Here is an 18,339-nt window from a genome sequence, read left to right as displayed (position 1 = left end):
TTCCATAGGATGATTCCAACCCTTTGGTTTATAGAGGTTTCCATAATATGCAGTTGCAAATGCAGTAGCTCTATAGACAGGAGGACTAGGATCATCCCGTGGAAATGTTTTTTGAGGCACGACCTAGTTACTGTGTGGTCGATCCAATGGACTATTTGGATCATCTCGTTGGGTCCCTTTTGAAGATTTTGGATTACAATGGGTTACCTATTCCAAAGGGAAGTGATATATCTGCCCCTTTTGAATACTTAGAACACCTAGCAGCAGTGTATAAATGACTGCAGAGGGGCTGATGTACTTCACGTCAGAAGGATTCAATGGGGTTGATTGCCATGTAGACTGCTGCCGGGTGCCCCAAGTAATCAAAAGGGGCTTCTATACACTTTCCCTTCCAAATTGTCAAGGTGTACTCCTTTTTTTTATCTTTTGCCAATCGTTTGGTTGCACAAAAGCTCGGCAGTTGGAATTTGGTTTGGATTTGGCAAGCCATTCCACGTTTGGTTGCCAAAATGCATTTGAGTCCCTTTGGATTTCTCTCGTGTAATAATTGCTTGTTTATTTCTTGTCCCATTCTTCCAAAAGAAAAGAATCATAGTTTAATTTTCTAGGGAACGATGCTCTCTCTCTTCCCTCTCTTTCTCTCCTCTCTCCTTATATTGGTAATGACAATCCTTACTTTTTCTCCTATTCTCTTAGCATATGCCGCGCAACCAAACACTATTACACAATTTTCTGAGATAATTCTAGACAAATCAAAATGCTTGCTTGTCTCTTCCCTTCGACTTCCTATTCCACTACTCTCAAAACCACTCCAAGCAACCAAACTAAAGCAAAGTTAAAGACTTTGCAAAGACTACCACAAATATGGCCATTGATACTGGCATTACTATAAATTAATAATTATAGAAATTTAGTATGTCTTGTCTGTTTTACTTCTTAGAGCTTTTTGGGAACTGTAATAAACTTTGACAGCTATTTAAAAACACTGAAGGGAAGATGAGTCTGTGCAATTATTAAAACATGGTAGTGCCAGTATCAGTTTTCAATTAGAAAAATAAAAGAATTCACTGAGAAGAACCAGTCCTCTTAGGGCCAAGGACCTACCGCCCTTCCTACTCCCAAAGTCCCAAGTTCCCAGCCAAGATGGGAAGAAAAGAAGAAGAACCACCACCACCACCACCTTATTACGAAATCACAGACGATCGCTTCTCAAACAACAATAACTACGTTCTCCTCCTTCCCCCTTACCACCATTCTCGTAGGACCCACCAACTCCGCCGCTGCGTCCTCTCCTTCATCCCCATAGCTCTCTTTTCAGCACTAGCCATCTTCTTCCTATTCCCCTCTCATCCAGATCTAACGGTCGTCCGTCTCCGCCTCGATCATCTCTCCCTTTCCACCAAAAAATCCTCTTCCTCTCTCTTCCCAATCATAACCCTAAACGTCTCATTAGATCTCACCCTCAAAGTTCGTAACAAAGATTTCTTCTCTATGGATTATAATTCGATTGTGGTCTCGATTGGGTATCGAGGGAGGGAGTTGGGGTTTGTAATATCTGAGGGGGGTCATGTGAGGGCTAGGGGTTTTTCTTATGTCAATGCCACTCTACATCTTGATGGGATTGAGATCTTACATGATGTTTTCTACTTGCTTGATGATTTGGCTAAGGGTTCTATTCCTTTTGATACGGTCACTCAGTTTAAGGGAAATTTGGGTCTTCTTTTTTTAGATGTTCCGCTCAAGGTCAGTGGTTCTTTATTAGATTAATTTTGTTTTATCTTCTTGAATTTTTATTAGATTATTAGATTATTTTGTTATTAGTTATGTTTCTTGTTCTTCTGGTTCTTTATGATGATTGCATCATTCATTTCATTTTTCTTGTTTTATGTCTGTGTAAGCATGCAAAATAAATTGGATTTAAATTGAGTGACCAACTTGAACTAGGGGTTTATTGCAATTCTTGAATCTGGGATAGATCAAGAGTGTTAGCATAAAAGGACTGGGGTTAGGATTGTCAGCAGATTAAATGGTTAGGGAAGGTAGCTGTTACCCTCGTGTTCTAGTTATATCACCTAGCTTGAATCATCACATCTCTAGAGAGCAAGCAGCTGCAAGCATTGGGTTTTATTCTAATTTATCAAGTATGCTCAATGGTCAAGATGCCCACGAAAATCCAATCATACTCATATAAGGACTCAACTTCTACTCTATTTCTGAAAAGACCCAACTATCCTAGCATGCCACATGTCCTTATGGTTTATCCATTGGACTTAATCAAGCCTCTACATTGGACTCTATACCTACGCAACCCTCTATAACCCTGGAAAATTTTAAAGGCAAAGTGCACTCCCTTGGTGACTGAATAGGTTAAGTGACTTTTAAAACATGTGCGTCTTCTTGTATTACTCAATAACTTAAGTGTATTATAAAACATATGTGTGTCATTTGACTTAAATGACTTAATAATAAAAGACTTAGCTACTCTTCATAATAAAAGAAAGGCAAATGCCTCCTCCCTATGGCTAGGATACACCCACATAGGCTCTTCTCCATCAGTCTCATGCCAAATGAGAATTGGGGCTTCAGGGTTGGGTATTCTTTGGTCCACTTTCAAGGACTGTCTTGGATTCCTATCACAAATTTATCTTCTTAAACAAGGTGGAAGTGGAAGTAAAAAAACCTCAAAAAGAATACTTAGAAAAAATGTGGTTTGAGATAATTTTGAGATTGGAAATTAAATTTTGAAAAGGTTTGCTAATAAGAATCAATGTGCATCAGGAAGTCCAATCGCTGGCTAGTATCATGGGATGTAGAAACGAAAAGTTGCCTCTTATCTATCTTGGAGCTCCACTAGGCTTTGGGATACCAAAACACTCTCTTTGGGTCCCGGTCATTAACAGAATGGAGGGAGACTAGTTTCTTGGAGAAGAAATTACATCTCTTTCGGTAGAAGAACTATACTTATGAAAGAAATTAAAGCAGCTTTGACTAATATACTGGTGTACTTTATGTCTCTTTTCATGATGCCCACAAAGGTTGCAAGTGGAATGGAAAGGTTACTTTGGGAAAGAGGATAATCAAACAAATGAATCACGCATTTTACGAAATGGAAAAAAGTATGTAAATCAAAGAAGCATGGTGACCTTGGTATTAGAAAGTTAATATTGAGAAACAAAGCATTCATAGGAAAGTAGCTATGGAGATATGGTGATGAAAAGATGCTTATGAAAAAATCATTGGGAAAAAACATGACTAAGTTTGGGGGGATTGGGAGTGTAGGAACCCTCCAAAATAGGCAAAGGTTCGGGTACAGGGCGGTCTAAATGTGGTTCAGCTCCCTAGAGTTAGGTATTGGGTAGGGAGAGGGCGTGTGTGTGTGGGTGGGGGGGTGGTAAGGTCTCGGGAGGATTTATGATTAGTGAGTCACCTTTACGCTACCCGCTTCTGGATTTCAGCTACCAATAGAGGGGTGAGAGTCTTTGACTACATTGAGAGAACGAGCTATTGGAGTATAGGACAATGGCATGAGACATTAGACTTGGGAGAAACCTTAAATATGGTGAAATTGACAACCTTTTCTTTGAGGGCGTGTTTGGTTGGAAGGAAAGAGTCTTTCCATATAGAAAGGGCTTCCCTCGGAAAGTTGTAGGCTTTCTGTTATTTGAAAACTATATTGATTGTTTGGTTCAATAAATATGGAAAGGAAAACCTTTTCCTAGAAAAGTATTTCTACTATTTGGATGATTGTGACGTAAAAATTGAAAAACTAATAGTGGGGCCTACATAGATGGCCTAATGAGACTCACATGTATAGTAATTAGTTATATACTAGTGGGGCCTACATAGAGGGCCTAATGGCCAAAAAAGTAATAGCCTCCCATGCATACTAATCACTATTCACTAATCTATTTATTGGGATAAGATGGAGGACCCTATGGCCGAAAATCAATTGGGCTCATGTAGAGTAATAAGTTACATACATAAAAAAAGGGGTGGCCCAGTGCACGAGGCTTCCGCTATTGCGGGGTATGAAGAGGGCCAGGTCACAATGGAGCAACCTTACCGTTGCGCCAAGGCTCGCCCTCTATGTTGGGGATATTGATAAAATGATAACGGAAATAAAAATTGATAAATATCATCATTTGAGCAAAAGTTGCAAGAAAATGCCATCACTCAACTCAGGATATACCTTGGTATTGGAGTAATATTGTTTGGTAAAAAGGATCTAAAGCTATTGCCAAACCCAAATGGTAGCCCCTCCCTTGGGGTTGGATAAAAGTCAATTTTGTTGGAAGCTCCGAAGGGAGGCCGAGTTGAGCCGAACCCAGTCAAGCGTTAAAGGCTTCCATCGGGTCAGCTAATGAATGTGACTCTTACGAAGAAAAAGACATTGTGGCTTAAAGATTTCCTCATCATCATTAAGTAGGCAGCTTCTTATAGAAGATGATTCATCAAATGTGATACCGTGGGCGAACAAAAATTCGACGGGGCTATGGCAAATAGGTAGGACTATTGTGAAGATTCTAGATCTTTGCATCATGATTAATCTGTTGATGCAACACAACTTCAAATCTGCAAATGAAATGACAGACCAACTAGCAAAGAAAGGAGTGGATATAGAAGATCTAGTAATTGGTGATTCGTTTCCATTGTAGAGTTTGGTCTTAGCTGTGCATCTCCAGAGTTTGGACTTTTTTTTTGAGAGAGAGAAAGAGAGTAGGCAAGATTATTATTATTAATGAAAAGAGAAGGGGGAAACCCCAAGGACAATCCATACCAGTTGCAAAAAGAACAAAAGAAAAATCTCGTCATGGGTGGAGAAAGTCAAACAACTCTATACGGGTCCTATACACCTCGGACCGAGCCAACCTATTAGCATCATTATTTGCTGACCGCCAGACATGCCGGAACTTCACATGATGACCTTCAAAGAGATCCAAAATCTCGTTGATATCTTAGTGAAGCACTTGATTTGTTATCTCATGTCCGCTTTTCATGAAAAAGACCAATTGAGTGTCAGCTCATCTCTAAGGGATTCAACTATCTAATCACATTTAGAGAGTTACCTTCCACAATTAAATTGTCAATGTCTTGAGTCTTGACTACCAACTTGCCAGATCCTATGAGGATAGTGAATACTTCTGCCTCAATTCTCTCTTTTATGCCATTTGGTCCATTTGCCAGATCCTACGAGGCCGCTCACCCCTACTGTGCTCGGATTTCCCATGCTAGATCCATTGAAATTCAACTTTAATATTCTGATAAGGGGAGTAGACCAATGCGGATTAGGGGAGGAGGAGGGGGGCGTTGAGACTCCTCCCAACTGGCGCATATCTCGATCCAATGTCTTAAAGTGGTTTCCAAGACTCCACTAAACCGGGGGAGAACCGCAGTCCATTTTCCCACCATCGATAACATTACCACCTGATGGAAATTAATGTGAGGCTCTCTGGTTATTCCCTTGAAGATATGTTTCTTTCTTTCTTTCTTTCTAGATAGCCTAAATAGTGGCCAACGGACTAAACTTCATAAGATCATTCCCTTTCAGGCCACGGGGAAAAGTTCCAGTCTTCAAAGCGTTTGGCAAAGTGATTAGGGAACACCCAATAAATACCGAGGCAGGTTAAAATACTCGCTTGAATCACTTTGTCCCCTCTGCAATGCATGAATATATGGTTGACAGATTCTCCCACCTGAAGGTGTAGGGCACAGTGATCGATAATGATGATTTTTCGTCTTTATAGATGGTCCACCGTCAAGACCTTTTTAAGGACCGTGTTGTACCCAAAAATGGATACTTCTCTGATATAACCATCTAATCGCATTTAGAGAATCGCCTTCCACAATTAAGCTGTCGATGTCTTGAGTCTTGACTACCCTAAGGCGTAGGGCGCAATGATGGATAATGATGATTTTTCATCTTCATAGATGGTCCACCATCAAGACCTTATTAAGAGCCGAGGTCTACCCAAAAGTGAATACTTCTCTGATTTTACTACACTGATTCAACCATCTAATCACATTTAGAGAGTCGCCTTCCACAATTAAGTTGTCGACGTCTTGAGTCTTGACTACCAACTTGTCAGATCCCGTGAGGGATAAGCAAGCACTTCCAACTCACTTGAGTATTTGATGCCAATTGGTCCAGGGAAGACCCAAACCATAAAACCAAAGTCATCTCTAAGGCCTCCCACGCATACTGGCCCATATTTCCTATGCTAGATCCATTGAAATTCAGCTTTAATATCCCGGTAGGGAGAGGAGACCGATGCGGGTTATGGGAGTTAAGAGTGTTAGACTCCTCCCTACTAGAGCAAGTCTCTACCCAACATCTTAAAGCGGTTTCTGAGACATTCCTAAATCGGTGGAGAGCCACAGCCCATTTCGCCAACATCGACAACACCACCCGATGGAAATTAATGTGAGGCTCGTTATGCCCTTGAAGATACGTCTATTTCTTTCTTTCTAGATAGCCCAAATAGTAGCCAACAGGACCAAGCTCCATAAGATAATTCCCCTTTCAAACCATGGAGAGAACTTCCGGGCTTCAAAAAGTTCGGTAAAGTGATTTGGTGACACCTAGTAAATGCCGAAGCAACTTAGAATACTCGCCTACGAATATATGGTCAACATATTCTCCCACCTAAAGGGATAGGGGCTTTGCAAATGGTACATCGTCAAGATCTTATTAAGAACTATGGTGTACCAAAAAAGCATACTCTAGGAGCAAGAATCCCCCAAACTCTGTTAACTGACGAGACCAGTGACATCGGCAAGAGAAGCTTGTAGATATATTGGACCGATAAAACCCATTAGAAGCCCCAATCTAGAACCCCCTATCGCGCCCACACTCCTGCTGTAATTTGACTCCAGCGTATCCCAGGACAAAGCTACTGCTTCTATCTCCCAGTTAAAAGAGCTTATGCTCGTCTCTTTGGATTACTATTGAGGGATTAACGTGTGCTAGGATATAGGCGTGATTGTTGTAACAGGGACATCTCGTCCCATTTCATTTCTGTTGTATCTATGTTTGTTGCAATAAAAGTGACTTGTGCAATATTTTGCTTACCTTCTAAGGTCCTTTTCAAATTCCCACTTTCAATCTACAATGATGATTTATGTTGATTATCCCCATCCTTGCAGTTCCTTTTCTATCCTATTCAAACTTGGCTGTTTTATAGAAGATTCCATAGAGCATGGGTAGATCGTGCTGTAACTCTCAACCCTTCATTATATGTGATGTCTGTTCTTTCATGCCTGCTCTATATGATCTTATAGTTACTCGTGTGGGTCTTACAAAGTTGGTCCTCATACTTTCTTTCTGTAATCAGGCAAGAATGTCTTGTGAGGTATATGTAAACACTGCCAATCAGACCATAATTCGACAAGATTGCTATCCTGAGGTTCGTGATTCAAGTTTTTCTTGTGGACTGTCTAGTTGTCTTCATTGTTTGCTCTTTTCTAATCCATTAACTCTCTCTTCCTACATTCAGTGACAAAGATCTTCCATGCCGTAGAACTTGGCCGATAATGTGGTGGTGCGGCGTCCTCCAATGCCAAAAGTTCATCTACCCCTGCCTTCTAATGTATCTGTGGAATGAAGTTTGTATCATGGGCCGCCTTTGTAACATAATATCGTGCTTAATGAGCTTATTGATAAACATTGTAGTATTTCAAATTTTATCATGAGATGGATAGTGATAATACTCAATTAATCTAGCAAATTAAGGTGTGATGGTGTAGTTTTTCCTTTTAGTGCTGATTAATGCAGAGCCACGCCCCTTTCGATGGGGAGATCTGCAAGAGCAATGGGTTGGTTCAGTACAAGAAGGCCTACCAGCATCCAAAACAGCTGTTGTCATTTGAATTGGAGAACGTTGAATTTGGCTTGCTATATCATCTCTCAATCAACTGTGGTGTTTTGAACTCAAATTAAAGCATCTTTTTATATTTTTAAGAGACTTGTTTTTAAACAATGGTTGCATATATCATGTCCAGCTGGTCCCCATTAGCTGGCCTAATTTCTCTTCTGGACACATTTTTTCACATTGTTATTAGTATATTCTTTTCTTCGAAGTTCAGACAATGGTTCAACGGGAACACAACTACAGTCAGAAACCATGCATCCTCATTCTGGCTTTCATAACAGTTGTACCATGAATAGTATTGAAGCCTAAACATAACATCCCAAGGCTAATTCTCATCGCTCAAGGATGATGTTGAAAACATAGGGGTGCAACTTGGGTCGTTCTCAACCCAAACCCGATGAGTTTAACCCTATTTTTGCTCGAGTTGGGTTGGCCTTTCCTCAGGTTGGTTTGGTTAATGCTGGAAAAAATCCAACCTGATTTACTTTTGGGTTGGGTTAGGATTGAGGCTTTGGGCAACCCAACCTTACCCGACCCTGATCACTCCGTCCTAATTTTATCATGATTTTATTGGAACACGGCTTGAGCCAATATACAATTTTTTGTATGTTTTTCTATTTGTTGGTTTGGGCCAGTCCAAACCTAACCCGACCTAATTTGGAAAGTTGGATTAGAGTTGAGAGATTTAGAGGGGGGTTGAGTTAGAGTTAATCTTCCTCAACCTGAGGCTTGGGTTAGGTCAGATTAGGGTTGAGGTAATGCTACTTCAGTGTGGGGTTAGGGTTGGCGTTGCACCTAAAACAGCCCAGGTGTGTCTAACATCACCCATCACACCTCCAGAATAAGACTTAAGACTAAAGCTGTTGTAGAGGGACAATTTTTTTTTGTTAGCCAGGAAAGCCATGAGACCCAAAAGTAGGCATCTCTAACGAGCTCAAAATCTTCAACATAGAAACAAGTAGAAAAAAAGCAAAAGGAAAAAAACCCAATACCATCAGCTGTATTTTTTTAGCCACTTTTTTGGCAAGCCAAAATGCACATGTAGGTTCAAGCGTTTGGCCAGCCTATTAAAGGTTCCTTTCCTTATCCTGGCAATTCCTCTCATTGACAAGTGTAACAAATTCCCTTTCTTAGATAGGCTTAAGCCGAAATCATCCAAGTAAAAGACAATCCTTTTTCTAAGAATCAAGAAAGCATTTCTTCACCCACAAGCAACGCAACTTCTCCTCCTTTCCTCACCCATAAAGCTCTCAAAGAGAATCACTAAAAAAAATAATAGGAGAGAGAAAACCCAGAAAGAGAATCAATCTCTTTGCCAAAACCCAGAGAAAGAAAGCCTTCAAAGTGAAAAAAAAATAGCCAGAGAGAAGAAAAGATGTGCCATCCGGGTCTCCCTCTGCTTAGCCTTGTGGGTCAATATTCATGGTCTGGTTTGCAGGTACAGGTGGCTTTGGTTGATGATGTGAGCCCACGGGTGCCACCTACAGTGGCAGTGGGTGCAACCAGTGATGTGTCAAAGCAGTGCATATGCTCTCCTACTCGTCACCCTGGTTCCTTTCGTTGCAGGCAACATCACAAGGATTATCAATGGATTTCTGGGAGACCCAAGTCATGTTAGGCTTTTTTCATGTAAAACAAGGATGTGAATATAGTATGATGCTGTTCTGTTTTAGTTTTTTATTTTCCTTCAATGGAGTTTTATTTCCTCTCTCTCTCTCTCTCTCTCTGACTTGGTTGGATAGTGTTTTGATGGCAGCCATGATTTTTCTTACATCATTTCTGGGTTTTCTTTTGGGGAGAGTTTGCATGTTTTTCATGGGGGATTATGAGTTGGGAGTGCATTGAGTTTGTTAGAATCTCTTTCTCTTCTCTCTCTCTCTCTCTCTCTCTCTCTCTCAGAATAATGTGTTCTTAAGTTGAAGTGAATTAATTTTGGGCAATGATAAATTGGCCCCTTTTTTAACATGGGATAGCCACATCCACGGGCAATCGGGCCCGTTGAATCCTTCCCACGTGTGGTAAAGCAGGCCATCTGCAGTCATAGATACACTAGAGGTGGCTGTCCAAGTAAAAAAAATGGGGTGGATAGATCGTCACTTCCCTTAGTTTTAATAATTAAAAAATAATTATAGAGTGAAATAATATTAAACAAAACAACGAATAGCTGTCTCGAATTCAAGTTGATTATGTTTTGCTTCTTCCTCGGAGGAGAAAGAGGATCAAAGAATTCCCAATACAGTCCTTGTTGTCTAATCAAGAAACACATGGAACCTAATCATAGTTGATTAGAAAAATATTATCTTTACTATTATAATATGCAATGTTCTATATTCAATGCAAAAAAAGCCATTAAACAAATGGTTGGAATTGTTTTGTTTCTTGGTGCTCACCACTTTATTAGTTTGTTTCTAATTTGATTTGCTTTTATCTTTTGGACATATAGGGAGCATTAAGGTTTGCAACTTCTATACAAACCCGATTTGTTACAGATGAGCTTCTTTGGTTCACTTTTATTTGCTAGTTTGGTATACTCTTGCACCATCTTCAATTGTATTTAGAAAAATCATTCAAAGTTGGACACCAAAATTGAGCACAGAACCGTAGATTTTCTAGAGGATTGATAAAATGAAGGGCGCCCCATTGGTTCATCCCAAAAAAGAGCATTTACAACTATAAAAATGGGGCAGACAAAGACAGAATTAAGGGCCCGTTTGGATACCCCTTGGATTTGGATTCGGAGGTGAATTTGGATTTTTAAATCTAAATTCGGCGTTTGGCAAGCCTTTATGACGTCTGGATTTGGATTTGAGTGAAATCCACAAGATTTACAAATTCTTCATGTTAGTGTAATTTTTTGGATTTATGAATCCTTTCTGCGAGAGGTTATTTATAAATCTAAATATGAACCGTAAGGGTTAAAATGATCAAAATATACCAAAAAGTGTTAAATGACTTGAGTACCCACATGACATTAAAAGCTGATCAAAATACATCGTATTAGGTAAAATGACTAGAAAACTCTCGAGTCGGGCAAAATGACCGAAATACCCCTATACCAGGTAAAAATGACAATACACCCGAGTCGTGCAAAATGACTAAAATACCCTTATGACATAAAAATGATCAAAATAACCTCATACAGGGTAAAATGACTAGAATACCCCAATATCATGAAAAATTACTAAAATACCCCTTGATCAAGTAAAAATGACCAATGGCTCATAAAAATGACAAAAAATACCATCATGAGATAAAAATGATAAAAATATGTCATATTAGGTAAAAATGACTAGAAATACCCCTATATTAGGTAAAAATGACAATATACCCCCGAGTCGTTTAAAATGACTAAAATACCCTTATGACATAAAAATGATCAAAATAACCTCATATAGGGTAAAATGACTAAAATACCCTAAGATCATGAAAAATTATCGAAATACCCCTATATCAAGTAAAAATGGCCTATGACTCATGAAAAATGACTAAAAATACCTATGAGATAAAAATACGCCATATTAGGTAAAATGACTAAAATACCCCCGGGTCATGCAAAATGACCGGAATACACCTATACCGGGTGAAAATGACCAAATACCCTGGGTTATGGAAAATGACTAAAACACCCTTATGACATAAAAAATGATCAAAATACCCCCATTCAGGATAAAATGACTAGAATACTCCTAGATCATGGAAAATGACTGAAATGCCCCTATATCAAGTATTTTAGGGCTTTTTGATTTTGTTAGATTTCGAATTCAAATCCAAAGTGCATCCAAAAAAAAAAAAATTAATTTAGATTTGAAATCTAAATCTATACGTGGTCATCCAAACGGCATTATTTATAAATTTGTGAATTTTAAAATTCTTGATTTCAAATCCATGGATTTTGGAAATCCAAATCCACCTCCAAATCCAAATCCAAGGGGTATCCAAACGGGCCCTAAAGGAATAATAAATGCACTTTGCAAGCCCTTCAGTTTATTATTTATGTTTATCATTCCTGATAGCATCGGCGACCTCCTTGGCTCAGCTAGAGTCGAAGTGAATAAAATGGGGCAAAGATGAACAATAAGAACAGAGTCGAAGATGTTAGGCAAAGGAGGCAGAGCCCCTTGGTGAAATAGATTTCCATGGAAATCAAACAATCCAAATGATGTAACATGATTTCCACAAAATTCTATTTCATTCTAAATAGTTTTACCTGAATCCAAACTTGTCTAATCAACTGCATCAAATTTGAACTATTAGCTACCTATGTTTCAAACCATTCATTTGCAAGCCAATGATTTGCCGACTAGTCTTGTTTGAGGCCCTGTTAGTTTTCGATTTTCAAAATCGATTTTGAAAATCGAAAACTGATTATTGGAGTCAAATTTGTGTTTAATTTTGAGTCCAGTAGTCAGTTTTGGACTCAAAATCAATTCGCAAAATCTAAAAGGAATAAGGCCCACGAGATTCTGGAATTTTGGAGTTTCGATCATGAATGATAGGGTCGTCCATTAAGGGATTCGTAGTGTATACAACAAGTGATAAAGAGTGTCTTTTTTTGGTAGGTAAGCTGGGATCGAACCTCCGACCTCTTCGTTGAGGAACAAAGCCTTTTACCAATGAGCTAGAGGCTAAACCCCAACAAAGAGGGTTATGCTAAGAAAATAAAATCGGGTTTTCATTAAAACACAATCCAGAGACACGCCCTGTGTCTTGGAGAAGAGGGGAAAAAAGTTTACGGGTTCCACCATGATTGGATGACCCAAGAACCTTGATCTATCTAAGAGCTCACAAGAGAAGCTAAACGATAAATTTATTTAGTGTTGATCTTACATGTAGGGAGTTCATGTGGCATGTGACCAGGATCACATTGATCATATTGCACTGTGCGGATTGGATCGCAAGTTTGATCATTAAGATTACATCTTAACAATATTTGTTTGCTTAGTGAACTCATAAATTTAAGCTCTCCATTTTTTAAAAGCACATATTTGTACATCTTTTTTGCTACGGATATCTGCACAACCATGTTTTGATAATGAGGCGAACTTACATTGTTTAACGGGTTTTCAAACACTATTACAATTCCCACAAAACTCTAAGCAGCCAATTAAAAAGTATAGCGCAAGGGGAGTTCACCCCATTATCAAAACATGGTGGTGTGGATATCAATAGCCATTTTTTGCATGAATTATTTTCTTGCTAGCTCACATTTTTTTCTTTGTTACTGTTAGGCCTAAAATCAGTAACAGATACGGCAGTGACGTAAGAGCCGAGCTGGAGGACCCGAGGAGCCGAAGTGGATGAGTTTTATGAGTTAAATCTTGAGGAACAGAAGTGAAGGGGCTGAGGAATTGAGTCCTGCACAAGGAGCAAACGAGGTCAGAAGACCAACCCGGAGTGTTGCTCCGGACAGGCCCTTCGACACTCAAGTCAGTATGAGCAGGAGTGCAGAGCTAGTTTTAGAGTGGAGGGTGAGAAGTTATTAACCTTGTTTATGAGCTTTGGAAGCCCTTTTATAGAAGGAAACCTGAGGTAGTTGGGGAGTTATTGTCCCAGGACAGGTGTCGGCCAGCTATAAGTTCGAATTCACCTACTCTGCGGTAATTACCAAACTACTCCTGCTGACGCGGGGTCTGCGGTGGGCCATCCTCGGGCCACGTGTCGACAGCTAATAGGCTGCTGTTTTTATACCCCATCAGTTACATAACAAGAATAGAGTCATATACGCTAGAAAAAAACAGTTGTTTTTTTTTTTTTTTGAATTTTTTTCAAAAGCTGTTCTAACAAAACAATACGATTAAGAGAATGGCACTGCTCGGCCAATGGTCAGATTCTCTTTAGAGAGACTTCGGCCGGCATTGGCCTTTGCTTTCGTAATTCGTATCGTATTTCCGTACATCTATATTACTTTCTTTTGATATTACCACTCTTTTCTCTAATTTTTATACTTTTCTCAGTAGCTATCATTGTCCCTCACAAGCAATAAACAGCTAATCCAATATCAATACAAGGATTTAAGACAACATCTCCCCACAAAAACAAAGAAATAAAAGGAAGAAGAGATACAAAGGACGGAGCAAAACACATACCCACATGTTTCTTTATTATTAAAAGCCCAAATTTACTAAAACCACTCCCTCCTTTACCTCTCAAGAAAAATTAATTTCCAACATCTCAGAGGGCATTTTGTTCATTTCAAATAGCAGAACCCATTTTGATAAAGAAAGCCCACCAGCTACAACAATAACTTCTTTGAAACTGTGACCAACTATAATTCAAAAGCAGAAAGAAGAGAAAAAAATCTTTATTGTTAAAAGAGCAAATTTACTAAAAACGCCCCCTCCTTTTCCTCTCAAGAAAAACTAACATCCCAACATCTCTGAGAGCATTTTGGTCATTTCAAATAGCAAAAGTGCAAAACCCATTTTGATAAAGAAAGCCCACCAGCGACAAGAATTCTTTCTTGAAACTGTCACCAACTATAATTCAAAAACCAGAAAGAAAACAAAAGAAAACTAGAAAAAGAACATCCCTTCTCCAAAACAAACATCTACAACAGCAACAACAAAGGAGTCTCCTCTCTCCTCTTTGCCAAACAATCCCATAATTCTCCACCCTTTCATGGCTCTTTTGTATCAGCCATGCCTTCTTCTTTCTATCATCTTGCTCTTCTTCTTCTCCTCCTTTACTGTTGCTTCTTCTTATTCTTTCTCACCATTTTCTTTTCATCGGAGAAACCTTCTTCAATCCAATTCTCTCCAAAAAATCTATCCTTCAGGCTCTTCTTCAGCATTCTCCACATCCCCTCATCCCTCTTTTTCCAACTTACCTGAAAAGGCTACTACAAACGCTTCAACGCAAATTCCAGTAACATTGCCGCCTTCGAAAAAGTCCTCAAGAAGTAATGTCACCAAGGCCATCGCTGCCACCGCCGCTATCACATTCGTTATCTGCGGTCTCTTGTTCTTCTTACTCAAGAGGTACAAAATCGCATGCCGTCGCCGCCAACTTGCAAAGACTAATAGAACTTTACCTCGTGACGATGCACATACTTCTCCATTTGATGGAAACCTCAAAGGGGTAATTGTCAATGAGAATGGCCATGATGTGCTGTATTGGCAGAAGCTTGAAGATGGCAATCAAATGAGTGGTTTTTGTAAGTTCTTGGATAGACCAAATGTAGAGGAAAAAGCGGGTAGGAAGGGCGTTCCACATTCGAAATCCAGTCGAAGTGCGGGAGAACGAGCGGGTCCACATTGGAAATCTAATCAATCCAATCGAATTGAGGGAGAACGAGCGAGACGAAAGGGAGTTCCACATTTGAAATCCAATAGAATTGATGAAGAACGAAAGGGACGAAAGGGAGTTCCACATTTGAAATCCAATCGAAATGAGGAAGAACGAGCGGGAAGAAAGGGAGTTCCACGTTCGAAATCCAATCGAATTCAGGAAGAAGGAGCGGAAAGGAAGGGAGTTCCATATTCGAAATCCAACCAAATTCAGGAAATTCCATTGCTTTATTTGAAGTCTTTCAATTCATCGCCACCTCATATTCAGCCAGATTTACAAGGTCCAAATCACACTCTCTCCAGTACTAATCCAATTGATGCGATTATCACGAAAGTTCATAATCCACCGCCACGACCTCTTAAAGTAGAACCTATGTCGCAACGGCCCCTACCTCCATGTCGTCCAACAGTCATGACAAATACAATTCCAGTGCCACCACCTCTTCCACGTCGGGCTGGTGGGTCTTCTTCATCATTAAAGCCACCAATCATACTTTCATCAGCATTGAAACGAAAATCAAGTACCAGTGAGATATCAGAGACTTCATCAGAGGAGAGATCGACAGAGGTGGCTCAGACAAAGCTAAAACCATTGCACTGGGATAAGGTGACAGCTCACGCAGAACATTCCATGGTTTGGGACAAGATCAACGACGGCTCATTCCAGTAATTGTCTTCATCATATGTTTTATTTCATTACACTCTAATTTTCCTCAAATCAGAAACAGTACTTAATTTTGCTAGGAAAAAAAAAATCTTTTGTACCTTGGGTGTAGTTCAGTGAAGTCTCTTAGAGAGGGTGGAACAGATTGGGTTTGTGTTGCCGGATTCTGGTTTTGCCACAGATGACCACCATCCATCTCGTGGGCGCCTACTGACGAAAATATGCCATCATTGAATGTCAACAGTCCTTTTTCTCCGGGGAATGATGATCCATGGAGCAGCCACTTCTCACTTTTAGCATATCATTTTTGTGCTAAAGAGGTGTATTAGAGATATTGGTGCTTTGATCATGAATCTGGACTGAACATCATGGGAGCCCCATCGCCAATCAGTTGATCATGACCGTCTGATAATCACAATTTGTTCTGGCCCCACGAGAATCGTAGTTTCATTCTACTAAAAGGATGCTTAAGTTTGATGGTTCAACAGTTTACATGTCCAATACACCTATCGGAGATGTGGGATGGCCTCCAATTTTCTTTCATCCACTCTTGGCTTCAATGTCATCGGGGCAACAAGACATCCTGCACTGACTTTACTTTCTTCATTTTTTTTATTTCACGAACAAAGATCAGATTTTCTCTTTGCTTGTGTAAATTTCATTTTGGGTACAATTCTCTGTAAACAGCAATCTGAGTACAGCCATTTTAGATTGCTAATTCTACAGACTATGCACAAAATGCAAGTGGAGTAAGAGGAGAAACAACTCGCAAGAACTGCCTACATGTGAAAATTAGTGTTTATGGCTATGAATTTAATACTTTTTATCAGAGTGATACTGATTCAGTACATATTATTGGTGTTCAAGAAAAGTGATGCAAAACCATCATGCAATTTGTGCAATGTCTTTTTTTCTTACTGAATTCTCCTCTTTATTTTTCGACAGGTTTGACGACAATCTCATGGAAGCTCTATTTGGTTACGCCGCCGCCAACAAAAAATCTGCAGATGGAAACAACAAGAACTCATCAAATTCCAGTCATTCCGGTTCCAACCTGCCCCCAACTCAGATCTGCCTCCTCGACGCCTGTAAGTCTCAAAATATAGCCATAGTGCTGCGATCACTTGCAATAACTCGGCAAGAGATCTTTGATGCACTGCTCAAAGGCCAAGGCCTAAGTACTGACATCCTAGAAAAGCTTACCAGAATTGCTCCCACCCAAGAAGAAGAAACCATGATCCTCAAATTCTCTGATGACCCTTCCAAACTTTCTGATGCCGAATCCTTCCTCTTTCACCTATTACGAACTGTTCCCTCCCCATTTAACCGCCTAAACACCATGCTTTTCAAATGTACATATGACCCTGAGATCCTCCACCTCAAGCAGTCATTGCAAACTCTTGAATCAGCTTGCAAGGAGCTAAGAATATGCAGGTTGTTCTTAAAACTTCTCGAAGCAGTCCTCAAAGCCGGCAACCATATGAATGCAGGTACGATGAGAGGAAATGCACAAGCATTCAACCTTTCCACACTATGTAAGCTCTCTGATGTGAAGAGCATCGATGGAAAAACAACACTACTCCACTTTGTCGTTGAAGAAGTCGTGAGGTCGGAAGGCAAACGTTGTGTGATCAACCGAAACTACAGTCTTGGCAGGGGCAATGACAAATCCAACTCCATTGCTGTTACTGGAAAAGAAGATAGAGAGGAGGAGTACATAATGCTCGGATTGCCAGTGGTCATAGGCCTCAGCATCGAATTCTCCAACGTAAAGAAGGCGGCAACAATTGACTATGATGATTTTGTCGGTGCATGTTCCATCCTCGCCGGACGAGTCAGCGGAATCCGTCAGTTCTTAGCAAGTCAAGATGTGGGCGAAGGTCGGGAGTTTGTGAGGGAGATGAAAGGGTTCTTGGAGGCAGCAGAAGAGGAGCTCAAGGTGGTGAAAGAAGACGAGATGAGGGTGATGGACCTAGTGAAGAGAACATATGAATACTATCAGGCAGGGGCTTCTAAAGATAAAGGAGCCAACCCACTACAGCTCTTTCTCACTGTCAAAGATTTTCTGGGCATGGTGGATCAGGTTTGTGTAGACATAGCCAGGAATCAGCAAAGGAAGAAGCCTTCAGCAGCAAGCATTGGGATGCAATCAACGACGGGACCGATAGAAAGAGTTCCAGTGAGATTTCCAAACTTGCCCACACATTTCACATTATATAAGTCCAATACTTCTTCTAGTGATTCAGAGAACGGCTTCTAAAGAAGTCGAGTATTTTGCATTTTGTACATAAATATATGAGGTGAGAAACAGAATCCATTAGCAAGTGAACACTTTATTTATTGGTTTGACTAATTCTTTTCTTAGTTCTGAGAGGCAAAATAATATGTACTAAGATAGATGATATTACTTGCAACTTTAGATGCAATGTAGCCGGATGAATCTGTTGATCTGTCTTTGACTCTCTATCTATTTCCAGTTCCTAGCATTCAATGGTGATGTCTCTCTCATAAGCATTTCCTC

General features: G+C 39.9%; 1 protein-coding gene and 1 pseudogene across 1 annotated transcript; both read left to right on the top strand.

Annotated features, from left to right (window-relative positions):
* The first annotated feature begins 1,052 nt into the window (after nucleotides 1–1,052).
* On the top strand, nucleotides 1,053–7,959 carry LOC143850977 (uncharacterized). The gene is made up of 3 exons (XM_077360286.1): nucleotides 1,053–1,743; nucleotides 7,332–7,403; nucleotides 7,494–7,959. The coding sequence occupies exons 1-3, from the start codon at nucleotides 1,144–1,146 to the stop codon at nucleotides 7,494–7,496; spliced, it is 675 nt and encodes a 224-aa protein (XP_077216401.1). The 5' UTR covers nucleotides 1,053–1,143; the 3' UTR covers nucleotides 7,497–7,959.
* Nucleotides 7,960–14,486: 6,527 nt separating this feature from the next.
* Nucleotides 14,487–18,134, top strand: LOC143850103 (formin-like protein 8 pseudogene; annotated as a pseudogene).
* The last annotated feature ends 205 nt before the right edge of the window (nucleotides 18,135–18,339 follow it).

Source organism: Tasmannia lanceolata, unplaced genomic scaffold, assembly GCF_043159265.1.
Source record: "Tasmannia lanceolata isolate RefF3 unplaced genomic scaffold, GAP_Taslan_0.1 ptg000018l, whole genome shotgun sequence".
Taxonomy (NCBI): Eukaryota; Viridiplantae; Streptophyta; class Magnoliopsida; order Canellales; family Winteraceae; genus Tasmannia; species Tasmannia lanceolata.
This window is presented reverse-complemented; position numbering and strand designations above follow the sequence as displayed.

Bases quoted from the DNA above. Each gene is read 5' to 3' on its own strand.
- LOC143850977 (XM_077360286.1), top strand. From the start codon at position 1,144: ATGGGAAGAAAAGAAGAAGAACCACCACCACCACCACCTTATTACGAA. The intron at 1,744-7,331 runs GTCAGTGGTTCT...TTCTGTAATCAG, and splicing joins TTTTAGATGTTCCGCTCAAG to GCAAGAATGTCTTGTGAGGT.